The sequence below is a fragment of the Dermacentor albipictus genome, chromosome 9 (assembly GCF_038994185.2).
Source record: "Dermacentor albipictus isolate Rhodes 1998 colony chromosome 9, USDA_Dalb.pri_finalv2, whole genome shotgun sequence".
Classification (NCBI taxonomy): domain Eukaryota; kingdom Metazoa; phylum Arthropoda; class Arachnida; order Ixodida; family Ixodidae; genus Dermacentor; species Dermacentor albipictus.
The window spans coordinates 109,064,070-109,091,707 of record NC_091829.1 but is presented as its reverse complement, the minus strand read 5'-3'; the positions used below and the strand labels follow the sequence as shown (position 1 = coordinate 109,091,707).

General features: G+C 46.7%; 1 protein-coding gene across 3 annotated transcripts in view; it reads left to right on the top strand.

Annotated features, from left to right (window-relative positions):
- The window catches only part of LOC135913566 (zinc finger protein 26-like), a 209,300-nt gene that overhangs the window by 178,656 nt on the left and 3,006 nt on the right, over positions 1-27,638 (top strand). For all 3 annotated transcript variants that reach the window (XM_070525221.1, XM_070525222.1, XM_070525223.1), the window contains exon 7: positions 27,499-27,590. In XM_070525221.1, coding sequence (XP_070381322.1) covers positions 27,499-27,590 — 92 coding nt within the window. The remainder of the gene's footprint in view (positions 1-27,498; positions 27,591-27,638) is intronic.

The window sequence follows — 27,638 nt, the reverse complement described above, 5'->3', positions numbered from 1 at the left end:
TTTTCCCACATGAAAGGGTTGATCTTGTTAGTATTGTGGCTCAGCAATCTTTGAAAATTTTTCTACAAATGTTCTGTAGTATGCGCATAAACCAAAAAAAACGTCGCACTGACTTTTTGTCTGTGGGTGTCGGGAACCTCGCAACAGCTGCTGTCTTTTCGGGATTTGGCCGAACGCCTTCAGAACTGACTACGTGTCCGAAAAACCGAAGTTAATCGAAGCCGAATGGACATTTTCCCGGCTTAATTGTCGTGTGCTGCGTGGATAGCTCCTAGTACTAGTCGCAGGCGCTCTAGAAGTTGTTCAAATGTGGTGGAAAATACGACATCATCCATAAATACACTAAGCATGACTGCCATTTTATTCCTGCGAGCACAGTGTCCATCATTCGCTGGAACGTTGCAGGTGCGGAACAGAGGCCGAATGGAAGCGGTTTAAATTCGTGGAGGCCACCAGGGCTTACGAATGCTGCCTTTTCACGGTCCCGCTCATCCACCTCTATTTGCCAATATCCACTCTTGAGATCCAGGGAGGAGAAAAACTTCGCACATCGGAGCCGATCTAACGTATCGTCGATCCGCGGAAGGGGATATACATCCCGCTTAGTTACGCTGTTCAATTTACAGTAGTCGACGCAGAATCGAAGTGTACCTTTTTTCTTAACGAGCACTATGGGAGACGCCCATGGACTGCTGGAAGGCTGAATAACGTCATCTGAAAGCATCTCCTCTACTTGTTTCTTAATGATCTCCCTTTCTTTTGGCGAAACTCGATACGGGTGCTGGCATACCAGTCTTGTGGCGTCCTGTGTTATGATGCTGTGCTTCGCAACAGACGTGCGCCGTACCTTCGAGTGGAGAAGCAGTCAGAAAAATCCTTTATCAGGGCATATATCTGTTTTTTTTTTTGGGGGGGGGGGCTTCCGGGAGTCTCGGGTTGACGGTAATTGATCTGTCGACACTGCAGGTCCCTGGCAGGGCAGTTGACGTAGTTAGGCTACATAATTCGGTCGCTACACAGAACTCGTGGAAATAGGCAATAGCTGTTCCTTGTGCGATGAGTTGGAATTTAATGAGAGCAACATTCCGGGCAAGTTGGTAATCAACTGCTTAAATGATATTGCGCGACATCCATCTCTCAAGTCCATGTCGTTTTTATGTCGCGCAATATCATTTAAGTGTTGGAATTCATTAACGAAATTCGTAAGTGTAACATTTGCACGGCCATCGCTTAACTAAGGCCCCGAGCCACGCAAATACCTTTGTTGAAAAGGAGCTCTATGTTTTCATCTGCTATGCCTTCGCGGTCGGAAAATCTTTTATTCTCCACAAGAACCATTATAGTGCAGCGTGGCGGCACAGTTACGTCATCATCAACCACGCGCTGTGCAGCGAGACGTCGCTCCTCCGATTCTACCACTGGCATAGCTTGTTTTGTCGAGAAAGACAAAGTGGACCTACGTAGGTTAATTATGACGCCGTCGTTAGCTTGTAGGAAATTCATTCCCAATATAAGTTCCCGTGAACATTCTGTCAGTACAGTAAAGTCAGACTCCTAAGTGAAGCCTTTTATCGTAAATCTTGCGGTGCATATGCCAAGGGGCGTAATAAGATGACCGTCTGCCGTGCATGTCTGCGGACCAGTCCACTTCATCACAACTTTTTTCAGGTGCTTCGTCATCTTGAAGCTTACTACCGAATAATCAGCGCCGGTGTCGACTAAGGCATTCAGCTCGCATCCGTCTATTGTCAACCGTAAATCTGACGTAATCGTTTCGTTCCTGCACCTGTATACTGGAATTATCTCGTCACCGCCGTGGACCCGCGTTGGAGGATCTTCGTAACTCTGGTTATCAGCGGCCTCACCTCTACAGGTCGCTTGCTTCAGTTTTCCTGGTGTGGGCTAGGCGAACGACGCCTGGGCAATCTTGGAGGCGCGCGTGGGCTAGGCGATTGGTAGCGCATGGGCGATGGTGATCGTGGTTGATGTTGGCGAGGAGTAACGGGGCTTTGACGCGTCGACAAGTATTCTTCGATCTCCGTTGTCCGTTCACCGTTTCGGGGGCATGGTGCGCTTAAGGGAAAGCCCCTTAACCCAACTTGATGGTACGGGCAGAACCTATACAGGTGACCCGCTTCTCCGCAGTGGAAACACAGAGGCCTGCGCTCGTGGTCACGCCAGACGTCACTTTTTCGGGGCCTTTGTTCGGCAATATGAGCTGCACTGTGTGCTGAAGGCGGATAGCCGGTGGTTCCAGCAGACGAGGTGCACTGCGTACTGTCGACGGGTAGGGAACGGTTGTCGCAATTAAGTGCTCCACTACTGTGAACCGCGGGTTGCCTGAGTACGTCGGCGTACGTTGGGGTGCACCGCATCGGTTGTGGCTCACGGTCTGGATCCCGTATGACCTGCCTCAGTTCGTCCCGGACAACGTCGATGATAGAGAGTGCAGTTGGAGCCTGAGGTGTCTGCAGCTTGTTGAGTTCTTCCCTGATCACTGACCGGACGAGCTCCCGCAGCAGGGCTTCAAGGTCGTTTAGCACGTCTCCAGAGAAGACATGGGCGGGTGCACAGCTTGCCTCACGGTTGTAGTGCCGAGCCCACCCCCATTGCAAAAAACAGCGTCTTCCAGTGGGAAACCAGCGCGCTTTTTGGCGCTGGGTCGCACTGGGTACGCTGGCACTCACTGGTACTCACTGGGACACCAGTGAGAACGCTGGATAAGAGCTGGGTCACACTGGAAGAGACACTGGTTCCACTTCCATGACGCTGGGGTGCACTGGTTTGTGCTGTACAGGCGCTGGTTCTCGCTGCAGTTCGCTGGTTCGCACTGGAAAGTGCGCTGGTTGTGTTTGTGCCGCACTGGTTCCAGTACGGAAGGACGAGCGCTGCTGAATATTAAATGCTTTATACAATTTCATCGCTTGATACTCGTCTCTTGTTCTAAATAATGCTATATCATGGGGTTATAAAACCGTATTTCGTGTCGTAGCTTGGAATAAAGGTGCGTGAGCTGCCCTGTTTATTCATGGACATTTGAAACTGAAGATCATTTTCGTTTTTTTTTTCATTTTCCCTTTTGACTGGGCGGATACCTAAATTCTTGAAAGAAATCACGTAAACGCAGAGGACACCGCAATTTTTAGTAGTTCACACATAACATATGACTGGGAGTTGTCGCCGTTGTCGCAGTGCTGTGGAGTGGACATGAAATGCAGAAGTCGTTCGGACGCGCGCGAACGGACCCCGAGTTCGAAGCCTATCGCTGACTGCTGTTATCGCACCAATAACAAAGCTGAGGTGATTCGTGCGCTTCCACTTTCCATATTGTACTAAAAAAAGTTATGAGGCTCAGATACACACATTTTAGTTTTCGCCAGCTACCCGCGCCGAGATCGGTCCCCACCGAAGCTTAGGCCTAGCGTATCCGCCGAGTCCGTCCTCACGCTATCGGCAAGTCTAGGCTCAGGAATCACGAAATCTAACAAGGATAAATCACTCTGTATTTCATCTTTCGCATCAATGTTCAAAATAAACAATAAACAAACAGTTCCAGCACAAGAAGCGATGACCGCAGATGTGACGCGTCATAAACACAGGTATATGTGCTATCGCCGAAGGCTCCCAGCACTAGCCTGCTCTTCTCTGACGAAGATATATGACTACACAGGCGTGTTGACTGAAAGACATCACTGAACTAAGGAAACGTTGCATATCCTTTGCGTGAAGAACGAGAAACAGCTATCGAAATCGGCAGTAACAACCCATACACCGTCCCGGGTCGGCGGTTAATTTAGGACTTTCTTTTCGAAGTTAAAATAGCAACCGCAAGTGAAAATCGATGTTGTGGCACTTCCAAGTATGCTACTGAATACGGACAGCAACTTTTTCTTTCTGGTGCAGGCGTGCGTTTTAGTTGCTGTGTGATGGCTAATCAACCACATCTGTACGAGACGCAGCTCTGCGAAACAAACTGCTTCTCGCCTTTGACATGGCAAATTATCCGGGCTTAGTATCTGTAGGTCGCATGTTCGAGTCCTGGTCGGAGCAGTTTTATTTTTACGATTTTTTTCATTTTATATTGCACTAAAACACTCTTTGTTGCTTTCTGTATTCAAAAAAATATATATACGGTGTCCAGGCACCCCATATTTAACGCGCTAAAGCTGTTTTTCGCATGAGTTGCCAGTGCCTCCCAATACGCTGCGCCTTCCCAGCGCCCCAGCATCCAGCGCTCTGCACTGGGCGCATAATCCGGCGCACTGGGTCCAAGTGGCACTGGGTTTTGCAATCGGGCGCTGTTCGAGCGTCTTTTCGATGGTCGTTTCTTTGTGTCTGAACTCGGCGACCGTGCCCTGTGGGTTGCGGACGAGAACTGCGAAGAGTTCCTGCTTTTTACTCCACGCTTGAGAGGGCGCAGCTTCTTATCTTCACTCATGTTTGGATCAGCGCGCTTGAACAGGTGGAAAATGTCCTCGATGTACATCGCCACGTTCTCGTTTGTGAGTTGGTTCCTAGCTTGAAGTCCAATTTCCACCTTTCCGATCCGTGCTGGCGTACGTTGCTAGCAGTTGTCGTAGAAATTCCTCCCAAGAGGACAAGGAGGGTTCGTGGTTTTCATGCTACGTTTTTGCGAAGTCCTCCAAAGCGAAGTATGCGTTACGGAGCTTCTGTCTGTCATTCCATTCATTAAAGCTAGCCACTCTCTCGAATAGGTCCAACCAGTCTTCCACGTCTTCGAAAGAGTCGCCGTGTAATGTTGGCGGCTTGTGAAGTTGACTTACGACCAGCTGTGCCGGTGTTACCTGGCTAGTCATTGTGGCGGCGTCCGTGCATGATCTGAGTTTCCCTTGGCATGAAGAGAAGTGGACCGAATTCGGGCGAGTCACCTCGAAGACGACGGCTGGTCCGCTGGTGTAGAGGTGTTAGTTCCACGGGATGGACTCGCTGGTGGTCGGGGCTACGTTGACTTCCGTTCGTGGGGCTTCGACTCATACCCAGCACCTCCACCAGAAATCTAACGATGTTAATACAACAACGATATTTATTAAAGGCGAACTTGTGCCCGCAAGTAAAAGTCACTGCGGTCGTGAAGAAATCCGCGGCAGCCGCGTTCTCGAACTGGGCTCGAACCGTCTTCCTCTTCTTTCTCGCGTGACACCTCATGCGCGTGGCACATGCGAGCCGGGTACAACCGGCTGCCCGTGCCACGAAGCTCACTGCCTGTTGCTGAACAACAACATGGTACGGCGTGCACAGGGTCCAATAGAAGGGCGCGCAACATGAATGTGACGAAGTTGTCGCGGCAATATGAATTATTCTTTTCACGGAAGCACCAGGAGTTATCACGCAACGTTTTCACAGAAAGACTATGGCGTAATAAACATGCCAATTGAAAATACAACTGGTTTCCAAATAAAAACCACATTAACAGATCACACTGTAAATTAATCAGCATGCAACAGGAGAAAGATATACAGTGTGATCTGTTCGTGTGGTTTTTATTTGGTAACCAGTAGTGTTTTCAATTGGCATGTGACCGAAGCGGCTACGTGATTCGTGAAGCCGGGCGGGCGGGCGAGCCGGGCATAGTTGCGTTATCGCACTAGCAGGTGCTGTGACCTGTTTTCATCTTTTCTGAATGTGCTGGCGCTGCCGTTTGTGATTTAAGTGTTGCAGTGTTTTGCTGTCAAGAAAACAATATTATGTGATTAGCTTGAGTTGTGCGATCTGTTTGGACGGGCATAGTTGTGTTATCACACTCGCATTGCGCTGTGGTATGTTTGCGGCTGTTCTGAATGTGCTGCCGCTGCCCTTTGTCGTGTAAATGTTGCAGGGATTTTCAGTGAAGAAAGCGACATTCTTTGATCAGTTTAGGTTGCGCGATCTGTTTTTGTGATTTTAATTTGGTAACCAGTAGTGTTTTCTATTGGCATGTGACCAAGGCGGCTGAGTGATTCGTGAAGCCCGGCAGCCGGGCATAGTTTCGCTATCGCACTCGCATTCGCACTCGGTCTGTTCGCGGCTGTTCCGAATGTGCTGCCGCTGCCCTTTGTCATGTAAGTGGTGCAGTGTTTTGCTGTCAAGAAAGCGATATTCTCTGATTAGTCTGGTTTGTGTGATCTGGGGCGCTATAACGTAAAACTATTCCAAACTTTTCTATTCCAATTCTGCTATCAGTCCTCCGCTATTGGTCGAAAACTTTTTTCAACCATCCCCACTTCACCTGTCTGTCACGCGACGTCACGAAAACCGCAATACCTCCCCATCTGATATGATGTGTACACACTGATTATGCATGATTTGACAGAAAAAAGAAAAACAGTTATTTTTGATTCGACCCCATTTCGCCATTAGCCCTCGGCTATTGGTAAAAAGTTTTCGGGCTGCACCCACTTCACCTGCCTTTCACGCAACGTCACAAAACCGCACAAGCTCGCCGCGTCAAAGTGACGTGTACGCGATAAAGATGCATTAATATGCCGAACAAAACTGAATTTTTTTCGGAATAGCCGCAGGCTGCCCCGTTCCGAAAGAAATAAAAGATGGCTGCCGCCGATCGCTGAGACGCTGGCTACTCGCACCTGCCGGAGAGCATGGGTGTATTTGCATATAATAAAACTTCTTGTGTGACCGTGTAACGCTTTCAAGCACTTTCGGCACATTTACTACCTCATTCTGCCAACTCTTCTTTGCTGCGGGTCAGTTTCAGCGTCATTCTTATGCTTCCGTTGCATGCCGCCGCGATTTTCGACCAGCCACCACAAGCTTAGTAAGGGAAAGCCGACCAATTGCAGGCGCCGGCACCACTCTCTTCATCCGGTTACCGATTTTCAGTGCACTGGCTCTGCCTCAGTTAATCCCTCTCCACTTGAGCGTTCTCCTCGCCTCTTGTCAGCCAATTAGATACGACAAGCCGCTCATTATAGGCAATGTTATTCGTTGTTCAAGCAAACAAAAGTGACCTCCTATGAACGAGGAGAGCGTTTGATTGGTCTGTTCAGACAACCTTGCGGGTGACCGCCCGGTGCTTGCGTCGGTGGTTACGCAAATTCGACGTCAGGAAATTGGAATAGAAACATATTGGAATAGTTTTACGTTATAGGGCCCCTGTTTGCGCGACTTTAATTTGGAAACCAGTAGTAGTGTTTTTTTCAATTGGCATGGGACAAAGACGTATACGTGGTTCGTGAAGCCGGGCAGCCGGGCAGCCGGGCGAGCCGGGCATTGTTGCGTTATGGCTCTCACAGGTGCTGAGGCCTGTTTGCAGCTGTTCTGAATGTGGTGCCGCTGCCCTTTGTCATGTAAGTGTTGCAATGATTTGCAGTCAAGAAAGCGATATTCTCTGATTAGTCTGGCTTGTGCGATCTGTTTTTGTGATTTTAATTTGGAAACCAGTAGTGTTTTCAATTGGCGGACGCCGTGTGAGAGGGCACTGAAGCTCATTGTCGTGTTACGTTACGTGAGGCGCCTTTTCAATGGCCCTGTAATTCAGGTGTTGAGGGCAGCATAAGAAGGAACGTTAGACGGACGAACATGTGCTTGTGTGTCCCTAACGTCGGGATCGGCCGCTATGCGTGAACCCAACAAGAACATCGAATTTTGCAGAATGCGAAGAAAGGCGTCAAAATTTGTATCTGCGCACCTTGCCGATCTCCGCAATAGAGCAGTCATCGTGGTAATTATGTATTTCAAGTGTGTTGCAGACAAGAGAGCTGGTACAAGCGGGCTTTTTTTAATGATTCAGTGCCAGTACGGCATCCCAAGAGGTGAGGTAAGCAAGCTGACAGAAGTTGAAGCTGACATCCCAAGAGACGTGGTACAGCAAGCTGACAGAAGTTTGCGTGCACCATACCGTGATGTTATCGTTTACCCTTTAGCCACATGATGTGTGTTCGCGCGCTTCGCACCACAGGGCATGCCACAGTATTTGACTTTGTGCAACACATTTTCCTAGCGTACGTCTGTGCATTATTATATACTGGTTTCACACGGGGCCCTTTTGATCGCGAACCAGTTCTTTACAAATCGAATTTTTCTGTCGTGATTGGCTCCTTTGCGCAAGCTCCGAGAGTGCGCCAATCGCATCGAGAATTTCGATCCGGATGGCGCTTGATCGCGATCAAGAGTTATCGTGTGACACCGGTATTACACATGGCTCCCACATTGGGAACACTTCAAGTTGAAAGGGCATATATATGCCATGGGTGGTATGTGGTGGTTTATAATGAAGCCAATGCTTGTGCATTCAAAAAATTTCAACTACCAGCGTAGTGCATCAGTGTGTCTATTTCGACAAAATGAAGCACCAGTGCAGATATCTTGGCATACCCGTCCAGGGCAGCATTTGTGTCTACATTGAAACCACTACCAGCTTGTGCGACAGTTCTATTTCCAGCGGGACTGCAGAATATTCAGTAGTGTGCTCTCAAACTGTTCATCGATGAAGCTCTGCCTGGACTGTGTGCCAAATATTTTTGGACGTGAAAGTGAGGTGGAACTGGCAAACATCGGTGGAATTGTGCCTGGACTACGTGCAAATATTTTTGGATGTGAAAGTGTGGGCGAACTGGCAAAGAATTTGCTCAGGGCTACATGTGTTAAACCTTTTTGTCATTCAGAATGCTTTTTTTACTTTAGGAGACTGGAGATGTGCGCGAAGTGTGACATGTCAGTCTACTAATGTACTTGCTGGTTTGCAAATTATTCGTTTTAACTTTGTTTTTGCCAAATTGGTACATATTTGCCTCTGCTTTTGAGATAAACCAAATACATTTATTATGACCATTGCTTTGTTACACAAATGCAGCTTGCAGTGCATTCCAGTTTATTTCCATGTTTATGTAAGTTTCTACTATGAGGCTTGCACATTCATTTCTCATGTTAAGGAGTGGCAAGATGCAGCAGTACTCAGTCTCATCGTTCACTGTTCTGCAGTAGTGCTCACTTGTTACACTGACTCCCCGTTTAAGTATTCTATACTAATTTCACTTTATTGCTTTTTGTGGTATGATTCTTTTTCTCGCCATTACGTTCTTTGATATTTCCTAAAGGCAATATTTCCAATTTTCAATTGTTCCCATTGTTTGATTGCTGTCGCAGGATTGTTTTATGATGATATGTGGCGGTATTTCTGTTTGTGCTCTTTTCAAGCTACTAGCTAATTGGTAACATTGCTTGAAGGCAGTTACCATCCGATTCAAACTCTTGAATTTTTCAGTCTATTTTTTCCATTCGCTGCGATTTCACTTCTGCATAACTCTAGTCCATCTAACAGCACGTGCTCTTTACTATGATAAATGAGAAACTTTACTACATACTCCATGTATTTCTGTTTATTTTTTTATGTTTAAGTACTAGTGAGGGCTCACTTTCGAGTTCATTGTGAATTATTTATGCGACTTTTGTTATTGTTGATGTACTTTTACATCTATTTGCATTTCTCACACATTTTGCTCGAGACTTGAATAAGCATTACATTTTAATAAAGTATTTTTGCTTGGTGATAATGTTCTCATTTCATGCACTCTTGGCATGAAGACTTTGGTCTGGCCGCCTGCAAGGACACGTTAGAGCTGATCAAAGTTCTTTGAGGCCGGTGATAATAACGACCCTGTCTCGCTTGCGATTGCTCCAGCTTGCTCTTCCTGCAGGCTTGAACTGTGACACTCTAGTGATACGCTCTCATTGAGCTGGTCAGCTGGCAGGCTCTCCTCAGCTGTTTTTTTTTTTGTCCCTCGGGCCTAGCTCGGATTCGGGTATTGAGTGACATTTGCTCTTTGCAGGATGTCATTCCCATTTTGGTTGTAAGCATCGTAGCATACTAAACATAGTATTATGGATTCCTTATTCCTAACAGGCTCATTTTCATGTGACTTGGTAGAGGATGCGCCGGTCATGCGGGTATCAGGGCTTGGCACTGCGCCATGGCGGTTACAGTCAACACGGACGCTTCTGCTCATCTGAGCGCGATAGGAGATCCTCTTTAAAAGCGCCCGTGCAGTTTCACCTCACGCGATTGGCCTAGGCCGCGCCAACGGGCGATTGACGACGTCGGCGCGGCATAGGCCAGTCGCTGAGGCGAAACTGAACGCTCGTTCTGAACAACGATGTCCGATTGCGCCTCTGGCACCCGCGAAAATTCCCTTCAGATTATCGTAAACCTTTCAAGACCACTTCTAAACCAGCTTTTTGATAACGTGCTAACAAGTTTAGAAATTGTTTACGAATAGTTCTGGCAAAGGGTTTTGTGTTTTTCCCAATCCTATTTCTAGACCAGCTTTTCGAATACGTCTTGCAGGCCTGTTCTAGATCATCTCAGATATATACGAAGTTTTCACAACGAAGTTCTCTCATACGTGTCTAGGCTACGTATACGTTATCGTCTCTCATACGATAGGCTACGAAAACATTACCTATCTTTTTTCTGCTATCTGGGAGGAGAGTCTATCACTCGCAGTGACGTACTCATGTAATATCTGACACACTTCCGTTCAGCCTCAACCAAGGGTACCTGCCCCAAATGATCAAATGTCTATCTCCGAAAGAAGAATGCCTATACGTGATGGGAGCTGCTCTAAGCAGATCTTTCCTTCGGTATTATAATTTCGGCAAAATAGGAGGAAATGCTCCAGTGATTCTATATTCCACACATGCTTAAGAAATTTTTGATGGTGCGTACCCACACCTACTAATGTGCAGGTTTAGTTGCGGTATTCGTCAGAGTAATCGTGCAATGGAGACTTAACATTGCAGAGAGGGACAACAGCGGACTTACCAGGCGAACGCTAAATGATCGTATTGCGGTGAAGCAAGGAGGTGCTCATATTTTGTACATAGAACTTGTCGCCTTCGTATTCTTGTTACCGCTAGCAGATTAAGGGTAGGAATAAAGAAACTCACTGGCCCACGGAGCGCTGCCTTTTCCAAGCGGTCTACAATCTCATTAGGGGCTAGTCCACAATGCTCATGCATTTACAGAAGCCGAATTTCTTTAACATGATGTGATACTGCTATATCTAAACGTTAGCGGGACATACCTGCTCTGGGGTATTCACAAAATGCTGGCTCGTGCCAACTACGCAGCACTGACCAAGAAATTTTGCGGAGATCGCACATTGCAGTTCAACACCACAACTGTGGTCTTAAATCACAATAACCACCACAATAAAGCAGAAGTGTGTATAGGTGGCATATTCAACTATGTTTATTAGAATCAAAACAAAAACTATGTTTGTCTGGCGTATCGGGGGTTAAATAAATATAATTAGGAAATTAGAAAAAAAGGCTACTCAAACGGCGCGTGCCCACCGAAGGGGAACCGGCGAAGAATTGGGCGGCTTGAAGAAAATGGATGAAAAAAGTGCCAAAGCGATGAAGCTTAAATGAATGGAAAGCTAAATCAATATTTATGATAGTGTATTGTTTTAGGAAGACGCCTGATTCCAATGAAGAATAAAAGTGTTTGAATGCTGTGCAAACAATGTTGTGGCTCCACCCCTAACGTTAAAGTTTCCAGGGAACCTATGACGGGGACGTTCATGCTGAGACCAAGCCGTTGTTTGGGGCCCTCGAGCACCCTTCTTACCGGGTAAAATCGTCGGCACAAAAAGAGCAAGCGGTCAACTGTTTTGGGTTTCCCGCATTGAGTACACAAAGCAAATGCGACCAAATGACTCCTGCGTATATAGAAATTTGGTGTCGGGATGCGGCAGCGTAACCTCCTTAGTGTAACCTCGATTTGGCATGCTGGGCTCCGCTGGCACCCTACTACTAACGTCAGCGCTTGCGTGGTGGTGCTACAAGGAAGCCAGATGTGCGCGCCGCTCTCTGATTCGTAGAAACGCTGCATCTTTCATGCGTGGGTCCCGGAGAGCGCACAGCGGCGCCAATAAAATTGTTATTGTTTCCACTTTTCAAATAAAACTGTGATACGATTTAAGATGAAGGGCATGCGATGTCTCATTTCATAAAATTTGTGGGCTGTCATCCTCATATACATATACACGCATATGTATATGCTTATACCACGTGTGACATGGAGCCTCACATATACATACTCATGCGTAAATGTATACGAAAAATTGGGCTAACGGTCAACGCAGCATTTTTTCCATAATGGGGCCGGCCCTTGCAACAAGCGCTTATTTTATGCCGTAGCCAATTTAGTTTACTACCGTAGGTCGCCCCAAACTCCTTGATGTCTTCAACTTGCGGGAGGAATCTTTATTTCTAAATTTTTTTTACGATGCCCTGCGCCACGTAGCATGATTCCAGTCCGTGAGCCGGTCTATGGGAAGAGGTGCACCATACTAGACCAGGAAATCGAAATGCATAATCAATAAATAACACAAATTCACTTTTGAAGTTCCAAACGGATTATCTCATGGCACATAATACTGTTGATATATTGTAGCAAGGGAGACTGCAAGGCACTTTCACTAGAAAAAAAATTGTGTGAAGGACACCATTTACGAGATATGCGCCGTGAAGCTTGCGGCAACAATTGCACTGTGATTCCACTTTCGTTTTTAAAGCGCCAATCTCCAGTTCTCGCCATGTTGAGCTTACAAGCGCCGAGCATACAACGCGCTTTAACGGTCGTCTCTGGTGTGTGTTACATGGATACGCGCCGCGGAGAGCGCTGAAATTTTAACTCGAACGCACATCACACTGCTGTGACATCGCTCCTAGTGACACGTGACTTCGAAAATTATTCGAGCGAACATCGGTTATTGTGTAATCTATTGCTTCAACAGACGAACGTAGAGTTTAGAGAAATAATAAAACGCACAAATCGAATGTCTGCGTTTTCTTATTTCACTTCGCACTGCAGAAGGCAGACGTACTTCCGTTTTTTCTGCTTCTTGCCGCATCATGACGTCGCGCGCGCTGCAAACGAGAGTATGTCATTTGCCACTGTGTTCCGGCGTTCAATCATGCTCAGGTGTTCTCTTTCACTGTGCGCAAAAGCGTGCGCTGCGCGAAACGCGACAAACGCCAGAGCTGGCGCGCCATGCCGCCAGCGCTAGTGCGACGCGCAGCAACAAAGCGATGGCGACAAAAGCGAAGGCGGGGCGCGTGATGCATGCGTCACGTGATCCTCTAGGCCTGGTGTGGGAGAACGTAGGGAATGACTTTCGCTTGCGGAGGCTAGACGGGGCAAGTGGAGAGAACGTGTACGTTTGCGGTTAAGGCTCGCCTCGTAAATAACTGAAACGTGAATGAATTTCTCCGCAAAGTTCGGGAAATAATGTGTAAAACCTGGTGTCACCATGACCATTCGTTCTAATTGGATCCGCTTTGGGAATTCCCCGGCTAGAATTTCTCATTTGCATTGGGTGTAAAATGTAATTAGTTAGAAACATAACTAGTGAAGTTTTGGGAATTAGTCGATTACGGCAGTTCGATATTTTGCCCAAGTAAAACTCGGCGCTTGGAATTGACCACCTCATGCACTAGAGTTGTGTGCCATCAAGCAGATGCAGGCAAGCAGGCAATGAACTTCTTTCGATACCCCCTTACGAGGGAGGAGCCGCTGTGGACTGCTCTGACGTCAGGACGGGTAGAGGAAATTTTCAAAAAAGTTTTGACGTAAAACACATCCCGTATATCTCATTTGCGGGATGAATTACGAAGTCCGTAATGCTGAAAAATGAGCAAATATGAAGCTGGAGTTTCATCAATGTTACTGTTACCATAGCGAAAAGAAGTCCATATGCAATTACCGGGGAACAGCTACCGCTAAACATAAAGAAATTTTTTGCGCAAAAATGCCTTAATTATAGGGGACCTTTGCCACACCAAGCAGCATTGGTCAGTGGGAGTAGCAGCTACCGGCAAGATTTAGATATTAGCACACGTTTAGCAAAGCAAAAGTTCATGTTTGGAAATTGCGGGAAATAAAGTGGCGTTTTGCTTTTTAACCACCGCGCATCCATAGGAGCAAGACCTAAAGTACCATTAATTCTCACTCATATGATGTTGCGAAGGCACCAGCATGTCACTTTTCTAGCATCACGTCTACCAGGTCTAGGTCTTTCGTCTTCAAACTAAGCTCAACCATTCGCCTGAACAAGGGCATAGACAAAACATCCTGCAGGAGTAGCGCCTTCTTCCAACTGCTTTCTGTGTACTTCCCCATCAAGCACTTCCTATATATATATATATATATATATATATATATATATATATATATATATATATATATATATATATATATATATATATATATATATATATATGTTTATAGTTGTTTCCACAAGAAAGGAGGTACATGATTGTGCCGTAAAAACAAGGGAAAAAAAGCTGCAGAGAAAGCAGCTTGACTGGCCCCAGGTTCCGTTTACAATGGCAGCAGCAGGGCAGGTGGGAAACGTGTTAAGGAACAAAGAGGAGAAAAAAAAAGAAAGAAGAGCAAAAACACCCCGGGCGAAATTCACAAAGTACAACCGTACACAGTCAAGATCGCAGAAACACTTCACGCAGACTTTTTGCGGAACAAGTGAGCACATCGATATTGCATCTGGTGAGATCATTGAGTAAACTGGGCAGCCAGTAGCATAACATTTGCTGGCCATAATTAGTACGAAGTTGAGCAACACACCAAGTCTCAGAAGCTCAAATTGTATAAGGGGTTTCTCGTTTTGTGAGATTAGCGAGAAAGCTGAGGGCGCCAATATTTTTCTCATATCTTCTGTAGGTTGACAACAGGCGCAGGTTTATTAGTGCAGGCAATTTAAGGGTTCTAAGCGCGCTGAAAAGAGGAGCGGAATGAAAATCACGAGGCTTATTACAAATGACACGAAGAAATTTCTTCTGGATAACAAACAGCTTGTGAATATTTCTTGCTGAAATTGTCCACCATACGAGGCTGCAGTAATTTAGGTGACCGAAAAAAAGTGACTTAGAAATCAGCAATTTCACGGATTGCAGCAGATACGCAACGGAATGAACAACACCCAACATCTGTGACTCTTTGCCGGTGAGTAAATCTACAAGGGAGCGGCATGTCAGATCATGATCAAAGTGCATACCCAGACATTTGATTGATTGTACGACTTCAGTAGTACAGGAACTTCAGCACAATACCTCCAGGTAGCCCGACATTCATATTTCTTGGATGAAAGACCAAGGCTTTCGTTTTTGCGGGGTTGATTAGATCGTTTTCGAGGGACCACTGATGTACATTAGAGAGCACACTGTTAGCGCGTAAGACCGGTCATCCAGGGATTTGGATGAAAATAAAATGTGGCGTCATCGGCATACATAATGTACATTGTGCCAGAATCAATGTTAATGAAGTCGTTGACGAAAATATTGAACAAAAGAGGGCCTAAGATGCTTCCTTGTGGGGCTCCTATATGAAAACATGAAGGACATTGGAGGATAAACCATTTACGTGCACAAATTGCTTTCTGCGACTCAAGTAGGATTCAAGTAAGCTGAGGGCAATGCCTCGGATGCCATATTAAGTTTACGAACCAAAAGTTTATGATCAATAGAATTGATGGCTTTAGATAAGTCAACAAAAACAACTAAGGTAACTAAATGTGCCTCAAAATTTTCAAGGATTAGTTGTTTCTGCTTAAGCAGTGCTATATTAGTCGACGTGAATGTGCGGAAAGCGTGTTGATGTGGGGTTAATAAGTTATGCTTGTCGAGAAAACAGGATAACCTACAAAATATCTTCTCTAGTCCTTTGGGAAATATCAGGAGCATGGACATGGGTCTGTAGTTCGAAATATCTGTTTTATCACTTTTTTGAACACCTTTGCCACCTGCATTCTTTTTCGGAATCGGCCGTGGGAGAGACAGATATTGTAGATATGAGTAAGAACAGGTGAAAATGAAGCACATAGCTGACAGGCCTCATTTGCAGGCCATCAGCATCTCAGGCACTGCTGTTACTAAGGTCACGGAAAAGCAGTGTTATTTCATGTTCTTTTGTAGGGTTCAAAAATATTGATTCCGTGACCTAGGTACACGATGACGCTAAGTGCTATTATATGTAAAATATTTTTTTCTGCACTGCAGTGATAGCTAGAAAGTAGAGGAAATGTTTATATTGTTACGTAGCAAAACGCAGACGAAAGATTATACACAAGTCTATTTACAAGGCAATACGCTGAACTTGGCCAAGAGGCAACAACAGCCCGCGCTAGCTTCCAATCGTTGTCGTCGTCTTCTCACTGCTCGCCTCTTCATCATAGCAAATACTGTTCCGTAGCACTACCCCCGGCGGCAAAAGCGCCGTGCCTGAGCGACTAAAGGCCGGACTCGGAAGCAGTCTAGCAGGCCTTGAGCCTACTGACGTGCATGATATCACTAGATGCCAGAGTAGAGGACGAGGTTGAACTCACAGGAACAATTTCGTACGTCACAGGCGTCACCTGGCGCAGCACGCGGTAGGGCCCTGTGTATCGCGAAAGGAGCTTTTCTGAAAGTCCGACGTGACGAGAGGGCGACCAGAGGAGCAGGAGCGCACAAGGCGAAAGCTGTACGTCACGGTAGCGGGCGTTGTACTGACGCTGCTGTGTGGTTTGCGAGGCCGTATGTCGAGCACGGGCAAGCTGTCGTGTATGGTCGGCGAGGGCGATGGCGTCGCGCGCATACTCGCTTGTTGAGATCGCAGCAGGAGTAAGTGCCGTGTCAAGGGGCAAGGTCGGTTCGCGACCTTACTTTATATAAAAGGGAGAAAATCCGGTGGTGCCAGGCCGGGAAGAATTATACGTAAATTTGACGTAAGGAAGGGCAATGTCCCAGTCATGGTGGTCCTGGGAAACGTATTTGGACAGCATATCGCTAAGAGTACGGTTTACGCGCTCCTTCAGGCCATTGTTCTGAGGATGGTATGAGGTAGTGAGCTTGTGTAGAGTGCAGCAGGAACGCACAATGGTCGGCGATAACTTTCGAGAGGAAGTTACGACCACGGTCAGTAAGCAGCTGTCCCGGGGCGCCGTGAAGTAAGATAATGTCACGCAAGAGAAAGTCCGCGACGTCAGTGGCGCAGCTGGTAGGGAGAGCCCGCGTGATAGCGTATCGGGTGGTGTAATCAGTTGCGACGGCTACCCATTTGTTCGCAGAGGATGGCGTGGGAAAGGGAGCGAGGAGGTCTAATGCAACACAAAAGAACGGTTCCACAGGGATGGTGATCGGCTGAAGATGACCGGCAGGTAGAACCTGAGGTATTTTCCGACGCTGGCAGGGATCACACGCAGCAACATAGCGCCGGACGGAGCGAGCGAGACAAGGCCAATAGAAGCGACGGCAGATACCGTCGTACGTGCAGATTACCCCAAGATGTCCTGCAGTGGGCGCGTCATGCATCTCAAAGAGCACAGTCTGTACTAGATGTTTTGGCGCGACAAGAAGAAGATCAGATCCGTCAGGGAGGAAGTTCCTTCGGTATAGAATGCGGCCCTGGAGGACATATCGGCGAACGGATGCGTCGGTAGGTGTAGAGCGCAGACGGTCGATGAGTGCTCGTAGCGATAGGTGTCAGAGAAAATGCCGTTGGCGGTACTACTATCGGCGTCGCCAGGCTCGTCTACTGGGTAGCCAGACACGCAGTCAGCGTCCTTTTGCCGTCGGCCTGATTTGTAGGTGACTGCATTGGAATATTCTTGGAGGCGTAAGGCACAGCGACCAAGCCTTCCTGTAGGATCTTTCAGTGAGCATAACCAGCAAAGCGCGTGATTGTCTGTGACAGCGGAAAAGGGTCGGCCATATAAGTATGGGCGGAATTTCGCAACCGCCCAAACTAGGACCAGACATTCACGCTCGCTGATGGAATAGTTTCGCTCCGAGGGTGAGAGAAGCCTGCTGGCGTAAGCGATAGCACGGTCGTTGTTGCGCTGGCGTTCTGCCACTACTACGCCAATTCCGTGACCACTGGCATCAGTACGGACATCGCTAGGCGCAGAAGGATCGAAATGGGCCAGAACGGGAGGCGTTGTGAGAAGGTCGATTAGATGCGAGAATGCAGAGGCCTCGTTATCGCCCCACTGGAAAGGGGCGTCTTTCGTCGAAAGCTCAGTTAGTGGTCGTGCTATGACCACGAAATGTTTCACGAAACGGCGGAAGTACGAACAAAGGCCGATGAAGCTGCGCACATCCTTGACACACTTCAGAACAGGGAAGTGTGTAAACAGCCTGGATTGTGCCTGGGTCCGGTTGCACTCCATTCGCGTCAACGAGATGTCCAATGACGGTGATTGAGCGACGGCCAAATTGGCACTTCGATGCGTTGAATTGCAGACCGGCTCGACGAAAAACGTCCATGACTGCTGAGAGGCGGTCGAGGTGTGTAGCGAACGTTGGGGAGAATACTATAACGTCGTCCAAGTATCATAAGCACGCAGACCATTTGAAACCGTGAAAAAGGGAGTCCATCATGCATGTTCAAAAGTGGCAGGAGCGCTACATAGACCGAACGGCATCACTTTGAATTGATAAAGACCGTTTGGTGTTACAAAAGCAATCTTCTTGTGGGTGAGATCGTCCACGGCAATCTGCCAGTAACCGGAGCGAAGGTGAATACAGGAGAAATAGCGAGAACCGGGGAGGCAGTCAAGGGCGTCATCAATCCGAGGTAGGGGATACACGTCCTTTTTGGTAACCCTGTTAAGGTGCCGATAATCCACGCAAAAGCGCCATGAGGCATCCTTCTTTTTTACCAGTACAACAGGTGACGCCCATGGACTGGCTACATGATGGTTCAATAATGTTCTTGGCAAGCATTTTGCGATCTTCTGCGTGAATAACTTGACGCTCAGCCGGTGACACTCGATACGGGCGGCGATGGATAGGAGGGGCATCACCGGTATTAATGCGATGTTCAACAGCTGTAGTTTGGTCCAAATGACGATCGAAGTGAAAAACATCGTGGTAAGAAAACAGAATGTGGTAGAGCTCACGTGCGTGCTCGGACGGCATGTCGGGCGCAATCATTTTCTGTAAGTCGGTGATGGTACAAGCTGCCGAGTGCGATGGTAGAAGAGGATCGGCTGAATTGTCGTCTACTGCAATAGATGCTACTGAGAGATCCTCGAATGTGCAAAGCTGGGCCAGAGACATCCCGCGTGGCAGCACTTGTGTCGTCAAGCTAAAGTTGACCAATGGCAGGCAGACGGGCAAACTGCTGGTTGATACATCGACTTTTAGTGAGTTACAGGCAGCGGCACTTTTTTATAACTGCATCCACCGTCGCCACGCTGTTTGACAAGAGCAAGTTGAAGGCGTCATCGGCAATGCCTTTGAGGGTGTGAGAAACCTTGTCGGACTCAGTCATGTGTGCGTCAACATTGCGGCACAGAGCCAAGACGTCCTGAATGTATGTGACGCAGGGCTCCGTTGCCGCAGGGCTCCGTCGCAGCGCGGCAAGTTGGTGACCATATAGGTTGCCGAACAAATCTCGGGGCTTTTGCTTAAGCGAATTCCAACTGGTGAGCTCATCTTCGTGGGTCTGAAACCACACTCGAGGTGTGCACCGAGGTAAAACACTACGTTGGCGAGCATGATAGTAGGGTCCCACCGGTTATTGTGGCTGACGTGTTCGTAAAGGCTGATCCAGTCTTCGACGTCTTCCCCATCTTTGCCCTAGAATACGCAAGCATCAAGGGGAGCGGGGAGAGTGGTGTAGGTCGTCGAAGTGGCAGCAGTCAACTTGTCGTTGCCAGGAGCCATGAAGGAAGGCTTGACGTACCGTCCACTGGGAAGCTCCGTGACGAGGTACAGGGAACGTCCACCTCCACCAAATATGTTACGTAGGAAGACATATACAAGTATAATTACAAGGAAATACACCGCACTTGGCCAGGAGGCAACAGCCCGCGCTAGCCTCCAATCGTCGTCGTCGTCTGCTGACTGCCCGCCTCTTCGTTATTGCAAACACTGTTGCGTAGCAACATAAACAGCCTAATTCGTGTACGCGTATTTTAATTGGTCACTTAGCATTCCTTCTTCTCATATTTCCATCTAGATAGCGTAGACAGAAAGCATCAAGACATGTCTGCAACCAAACGAAGAAATTTGATTTTAACATTTTGCGAGCCATACGACCCATGGCTAGCGACTTTCAGAGGGCGATTACGAAATAGTGCAACACATGTTATATCGTTAACGTATGTTGATGATTGGAGATAACTTTGAGAAGGCATGTTAGGCTGATACATGCTTTCCGCAGATGGAGTGACCGCTCCTGCGATTCTACGCATAAACTTTCAATGGGATCTGTACTGAAAGAGCCAGTGGCTATCCGGATACCTAGACGGTGGACGGGATTGAGTACCTTTAGTGCGCTCGGGCCGGCAGAATAATAGATCATGGCACCATTGTCCAATCGTAATCGAATGAAGGTCTTTATAGAATAATTAAACACTTCCAATCGCTGCCCCATGTTGTGTGGGATAAAATTTTCAGCAAGTTCATGCTTTGTTAGCATTTCACCTTGAGATATAGTATGTGTTGAATAAAAGTAAGTTTCGAGTCAAGTATAATGCGTAAGAACTTGTGTTTTTATTCAGAGGTGTTGCCCACATATTTCGATATTGCGGTCTGCACTGAGCCCATTCTTTCTTGTGAAAAGCACACAAGAACTTTTGTTGGGTTTCACTTTAAATCCAGTCTAGTTTGTCCATTTGGACACTTTGTTCAAGCCCTGTTATACTTGCTTCACACACACTGCAAGTTTTCAGGATTCGATACCTATTTGTATGTTGTCTACGTAGACGGAATGAAAAATGGCTAGCGGTAATGAAGCACGAAACGTGTTTATCATGGCTATAAAGAAAGTGCAGCTAAGCACGCCTCCTTTGAGTACACGAGTTTCTTGTATAAGAGATCGCGACAATACATTGCCGATTTTCACGCAGGAGGTACGATTGAACAAATAGCTTACCACTATAGTTAACATATTTTCACGTATTCCCGACAAGCCTCGCCAGATTCCGTAACGCCACGCTGTGTCATACGTCTGCTCCATATCGAGGAATATGAATAAGGAAAGCTGTTTATGTAAAAATGCATCACGGGTATTTCCTGAAATGCACACAAGATGATCAGTTGTGGACGGTCCTTCTCTCAAGCGACGCTTACAGGGATCAAGCATATTGTTCAGGTAAAAGAAATGTGTGAGTCGACGACTGGTCATTTTTTCGAAAAGGTTACACAGACAACTTGTAAGAGCTGTCGGCTGATCAGTCGCCGCCAAGGAAGGGTCCTTACCCAGCTTCAAGACGGGAATAACAATAGTTTCCATCCATGAGGATGGGAAGTATCTGGCAGAACAGATAGAGTTGAAAAGTGCCAGAAGTGTCATCTGGGCGCCGGTGTGTAAGTTTTTATTCACGCCATGCATGATTATATCACCTCCCGGTGCAGAGCTTCAACATGGGCTCAAGGGAGCTAAGCTTGGGAATATTGCCACGACCTCGCCACAGCTGACAGCCACTCGGTGCAATTCGGTGCCACGTGCTAGGCATGTTGGGTGGCTCCGAGAATAAGAGAACGACGATGGTGCCAGGACAGCGACATATACAAAAGATCTCTAGCGTCGACTGAAGTCTTTTGTGGCTTTGTCTGTGACAAACTGGTGGAGTTGCTGGGTACGCGTCTATGTACTCTGACCCCCAGGAGCGGGGTACGAACAACCTACGCAAAAGCCGACGGCTTCAAAGACTACCTCCGGAATACACCCTGCAAGGTCTGCCGAGGATGTCCACCTCAACCGCAAGCCAGACACAGGAGACGTACGGTACGGGACAGCCTCCTGAGTCGCTGGTTCTCCACACCCCACGCTGGCCGCGGCCGTTCCGTGGTGAACCTTTTGAGGACGTGGAAGACTGGCTCGACGACTTCGATCGTGTGGCTGACGTCAATTATTGGGACGAGAAGAAAAAGTTAAGGAACGTGTACTACTTCACCCTAGAGGGCTCTGCCCGAACATGGTTCGCTAACCACGAGCCATCCATCACCACCTGGCAAGAATTCCAAAAGCAAATACGCGATACGTACAGCAGCTCGTTCCATTTACTGTATTTGTAAACTAAAGTTAAATGATCGACTACTTTTTATCGCTGAATTATTTTTGTAGGGAAATTATTGGTAACCGTAACGAATAACATTTTGTTATGAATTCATTGCGGTCGCATGCTTTATTTCTGGAATGTGTACAAGTCCGACCACCCTAGACTTCCGCAAATAGCGAGCAGGAGTTCATACATGATACTGCTGCCTGTTTCTAATTCTTAGTGCACGCTAATGGGCACAGTTCACTTGTTCTATAGAGTAGACAAGGTATGACCGCTCATTTAGGATATGCGTGTCGATACTACTAGTTAAGGTTCTGGCATCTGAAAGAGCCGGTTGTTGCACGCTGCTTTATTAAAGGTTGCCTAGTTGGGATAATACACAAACAGTGCATCTCAGAAGTTATGTAACGATTCACCTTAACAATGCGCACAAATACACATATGTACGTAGTCACATTTGTTAAGGGAAGCAGATGCGAGTACGGCTGGCAACCATCGGGAACGGCGATCTACTGATGTTTAGAGCGCATTGCGCAGCCGCTTCTCAGGTTTCGGGTGTGCGCTTTAGGAATTGAAGAATCGTCGATCTCAAATCGGTAAGGTCAAAATTGAACATTATCAGAGCAACCCTTTTCCTTCCTAATGGCTGATGCTTCAGGTCTAGGCTGCCCAGCGCAGGCACGCAAACTCGGGAACTGCGACCTAAAGTCATCGGATAAGTGCGATCGACATTGGCTCAAACTGCATTTGCAACACGTGAAGACTAAAGTTTGCGCTTCGAAGAATCCGTCGCCACTTTACAATAATCCCCCACCCGGTCACAGGGAGCGCAACTTCCTGCGATATCAACATCTCACGCTAAAGCGTACCTCGCAATTGGGGACTTGTTGGCGCTGTCGTCTTCCATTGTTTCCCAGCAAGCTCTGCGCATACCACTATTTACCCAAAGACACAGTGTGGTCAATAACCTAGGAGAAAACGAGATATGTGGTTTTAGACAATTGTAAAAGTAACCGCCCAAGAAATCATCGCAACCCTCGGCCCTGCTGTGTGGAATATATGACCGACGCACATGTCAACAGGAACGTCCTCAGCGAATTTTCTTGACTTCCGTCGAACTCGCATGTTCGCCGAAGTAGACAGTTGAAGGTCAATGATTAAGCACAGAATGATCAATGAAGTTAAGTATTGAGAAGTGGTGGTATACGTGAAACACAGAAACTATAGTATCCTGATAACTTCTTTTTATTTTTGTCCCTAATGCCTGATATATATTTCAAAACAATATACACAAGGCACACAGTTCTCTGTTGGTGAAGGAAAAAAAAATGCCTAAAGCTTAGCATAACATTTTTTTTATGTAGCAAACGTACGTACGTATAGGAGATGCCAACGCCTGGTACAGTCAATATCAATAAATTTGTGTCAATATTGTGTTATCTATACATGTCAATAGGTTTGTCATCCAAAAATTAGGCAACCTGTAGCGACAGGGAACTTGACGCTCCAACTAGCCCTACTTACGCGTTGCGCCGCAACAAGCTTTCGTTATGAATTAGTCTGAGTTGCGATTATAGAAAGTGCTCCAAGATGCCTGCGTCGAGTTATTCAGGACAAATTGGAGCGGAACACCTTTGTAGATTGTGAAAGCTTGTTGTGAAATTTTGTGTGACAAGGTTTGTTACAGATTTTGAGGACAAATACACAAAAGAATTGCTAGGCTCGAAACTCCTGCTGAGAGAACCTGCACATTCGCCGACCTTACAAATTTCTGCAACTGATTCGCGAGCCTAAGAGCGAATAAATATAATAAACAATAACTGTATATTTATTAATCTTTAAGCTAAAATTGCTAATATTATATTTCTGCAGGAAAAATATATTTGCACTGTATTGTTTCAAGCAATTTCCTTCTTTCTACTTGAACCATGTTGAAAACAGAGCGGCGATGGCACTCCATACGATGGCGCTAAGTATCATCATAAATGATGCATTCCTACTTTATTCACTTATGGCGGAAACAGTTCATTGATGACTCTGCGGATTTCAGCAACCATCTTCCTTTGAGAGCGTGAAAAAAATAGACATTTCTTTGATGCTAGAATAATACCTGCGAATTATCGTTACTAGACAACTCCAGAATGTATTTCTTTAAGTCAATATCACCGGTCGTACAAACATCCATATGTTTGCGCAAGCCTTTTTTTCGTCCACTAAGTGTCGGAAAAAATCCGCTCGGCACCCTAGCGGTTCTCCTACATAAGAAACAAACCATGTTAAGCCGATTTCGGTGATAAGATACAGCCACAGCACAAATTGCTCACGTCCTGTGCATTTATGGATATCCTTGCGTCGCTTCCTTCTTTAGGTAGTGCAAGAGAAAGCGTACTTGTGAGCAACAGCATCTGACTTCCTGTACTGTCAAGTAATAACCTAGTTTTCAGGTGAAACGAACGTCCTCTTAAGGAAGAAGAAATAGCAGGGTTTCAATGGAATCAGCATTGTAACGAAAAAAGCACACTTGCTACGTCACAAAACCTCCAAGGCTGCTCTAGGATCTTTACATAACTTTATCTCCATTTCTCAAAAGGTATTAGGCGTATGGAAACGGCGATCGAATAATATCTACGTAAATATCCGCAGCTCACGTCGTCTTTGTGACATGCTCTGTTCTTCCGTTGGAAAATGGAAGTCTTTTTCTTTCTCTGCAAAATACGTTTTTTTTATCCACTACTTAGCCCAATATAGCACGAAGGTTTGACGGCGTAACGGTTTTCCCGCTAAACGCATTAGAGGAAAAGGTGGGCTACAAGAAGTGGCAGCAGAAAAGAAACTGCCACCTTTATACGACTCATTTCTGTAACGCTAACATTATTGAAAATTTTATTCAAGAACAGTCGTTTAACATAACCTCTTTCTTGCCTAAATCATAGAGAAATAAAAAAAAGTTAAGAGTGGACACTCCCATACACCCCAGCGGCCCAGTCAACCCTAGCGCGCCTGGCGGTTGGTGAGAGCAACTGGCCTGCACTTCCTGTTTCGGTTTCCCTGGCGCGAAATTTGGATAACCCCGCGTGACCCACGTTAGCCTGTGGCGGAAGCTTGTCATTTCAGACCACTTTTCGTCACCCAAATGGCAACGATTTTATTTGTCGTTTTGGTTTAGCGATTCCTTATTTTGTCGAGTTCAATGTTTGGTGTGAATTGAGGTCATGACGCAATTTTGTCGGTTATGTTATAACAGATGGAGAAAATGATAATTCAGTACGGCTTTATCCATCGCGCTTGTATTCTGTGTTTTGGTACAAGCGGCCATATGTATCAAAGAGACAGAGTTCCCGCAAAGTTTTTATTCCAAGGCAAGATAGGCTTCTTCTGGGTTCTGCCGTTGTTAAAGCACCACGACACACAGCAGTAGCTGCCGCAGCTTGGACCGCCGGACGGCATGGTATCAGTACGGTCTGAAAAAGTCAATAAGTTCACACTTCGTTAATTACCAAAAACATATGTTCATGTCACAACTGTACCAGGAAACCGCTTTGAGTGAATAGCGAACCGATGCACAATATAAAACCACCGGCACATTCTGACCTCTGACCCCTAAAACTCGGACTTAGAAGGATAAATGTTAAGACCCTGTACAGGGGTGTTAAAAAGTTCCCAGACCGCCATCCTATGTTGGCCCGTTGACCTTAACCTGAAGCGTTGTCCAGCAGATCGTTTTTAGTCCGCCAATGCGAACTATTTCAAAGGAGCGGCGATACCGTGGTTATCGCAAACAGCGCTGGGCAAGAATGGTTTACCCTCGCAAACCGAGTCGCAGTGTCCCGATGGCGTCTGACAAGCTGTGAGTCACAATGCAGTGCACAGCCGTGAACCGGTGCAAGTTAATGGCAGCGTCGCGTTGTTTGATGACTCACGGAACGCAACCAACAAAGATTATATCGTTCTCGGTGGGGGTAGCAAGAAAGCACATGGTGCAGCCCTCTGGTTACGCGTTTCTTGAGGGGGCATGCTTTTCGCATTGTTCGCGTCTAGCCGCCTCATATAGAGCCGCAAACTGTTTTCTTTAAGCAAACCTCATCGCCCTCACAAGTCAGTTACTCCAAGCTTCGCTTGAAAACATGAGTCCTGTCTCGCACACGAAAACACCGCCGCAGCCGACGTTCACGAAACCTTCCCATTGGCACGCCGCTGGTACACGAATCGTTGATTTCTTCTCGATGGACGAATGGTGATTGGTGTTGATGACAGGACGAATGAAGAACAAGAAGCACGGAAGGTGCCTTCGATAAATTCTGTTATGTATAAGAAGCACCCCAATTTGGGCCTATAATTACTATTTTGTAAAACGATTGAGCGGAATTCATTACAACATTTTCTTTTTTTTTGTGTCTGCGTCTCCTGGCGTTTGATGAGAGCACTAGTTCGTTACGTAGCCGTGATGTAGTCCCTGAGGCGAGATTTCTCGAAGTTTCCACTCTTGGTCTTTTTCTTTCTCTGTGCCTAAATTGGATATAATTTTCGGAAAGGTCGGATGACCATTTATAAAATTTCCATGCAATATTTACGGGGCTGTAGAGGATAAGTTTCCAGGCGCCTGATCTACATAGCGCCACCATACAGAGGGAGGCTCGGTATCACGTTGACTGCACGTCACGCGACCTTTGGTCTGATGATTTCATCACATGACATTTGAGGTCACGTAATCAAATTTGGTCATCATAGGCCGATACCGGAGGTAGTGCAAAGAAGCGAGAAGTAAGCTTTCTGGTGCTTCTCCAAGAGGCATCACATGTCATCAGATTATACCGTCACGTGACTATGACATCATAGCGTAACGTCATGCTTAGCGTGATGTCGTCATCACATGTCCTCATCTGGAAATAACGTGACGTGACGATGCCATTATCATGTGAGGTAAAGCTCGACGTGATTATACCACGCGACGTTTCGTGTGATGAAATCGTCACTCGACGTTTAAGCTGATTATATAATCACGTTTCGCCATCATGTCAAACATGACGCCACCATTTGGTCACATGGGCTTTGGTACCACCGGATGTTAACGCCGGATGTACCGCGTCGTGGGCCATATATAACGATTTCGTATCTTTAAATAGTTCTAGTGGCGGTTTTCGACAGCTTCGCTGGACGTCCACTACGTAGTGCCCGGACGGAGAGTTATTCTTTATTATGCCCCAAGCTGCCTTCTTTCAATAGGCATACTTTCACAGCATGTCTTGGGTTTCGATTCATACAGTGGCCAGGCTGCCCAACATAGTACGTCCGCATCCTCTAAAGTGTGATGTAAAAGAGTTAGTTGCAGCAGGCTACATGTTTGTGCGTGTGGCCCTGGCTGCAAATGTGTAGGCGGCCATTTTAATATTTATACAGAGGCTGTTAGGGGTGGTAGAAAGTACTTTATGCCGTCTTCATTTCGATTACAATTATTCACCCTTTGCAGGGCGATCTAGTGGGTGGTGCCATGATTTCTTCACATGGTGACGCGTCCATTGCTTGCCTCAGCTGCTCCCGTTGTCTCCATGTTTACAATGGGTGAGTGTGACACCAGTGCGCCTCTACAAATCTCTTTTCGCGGATATC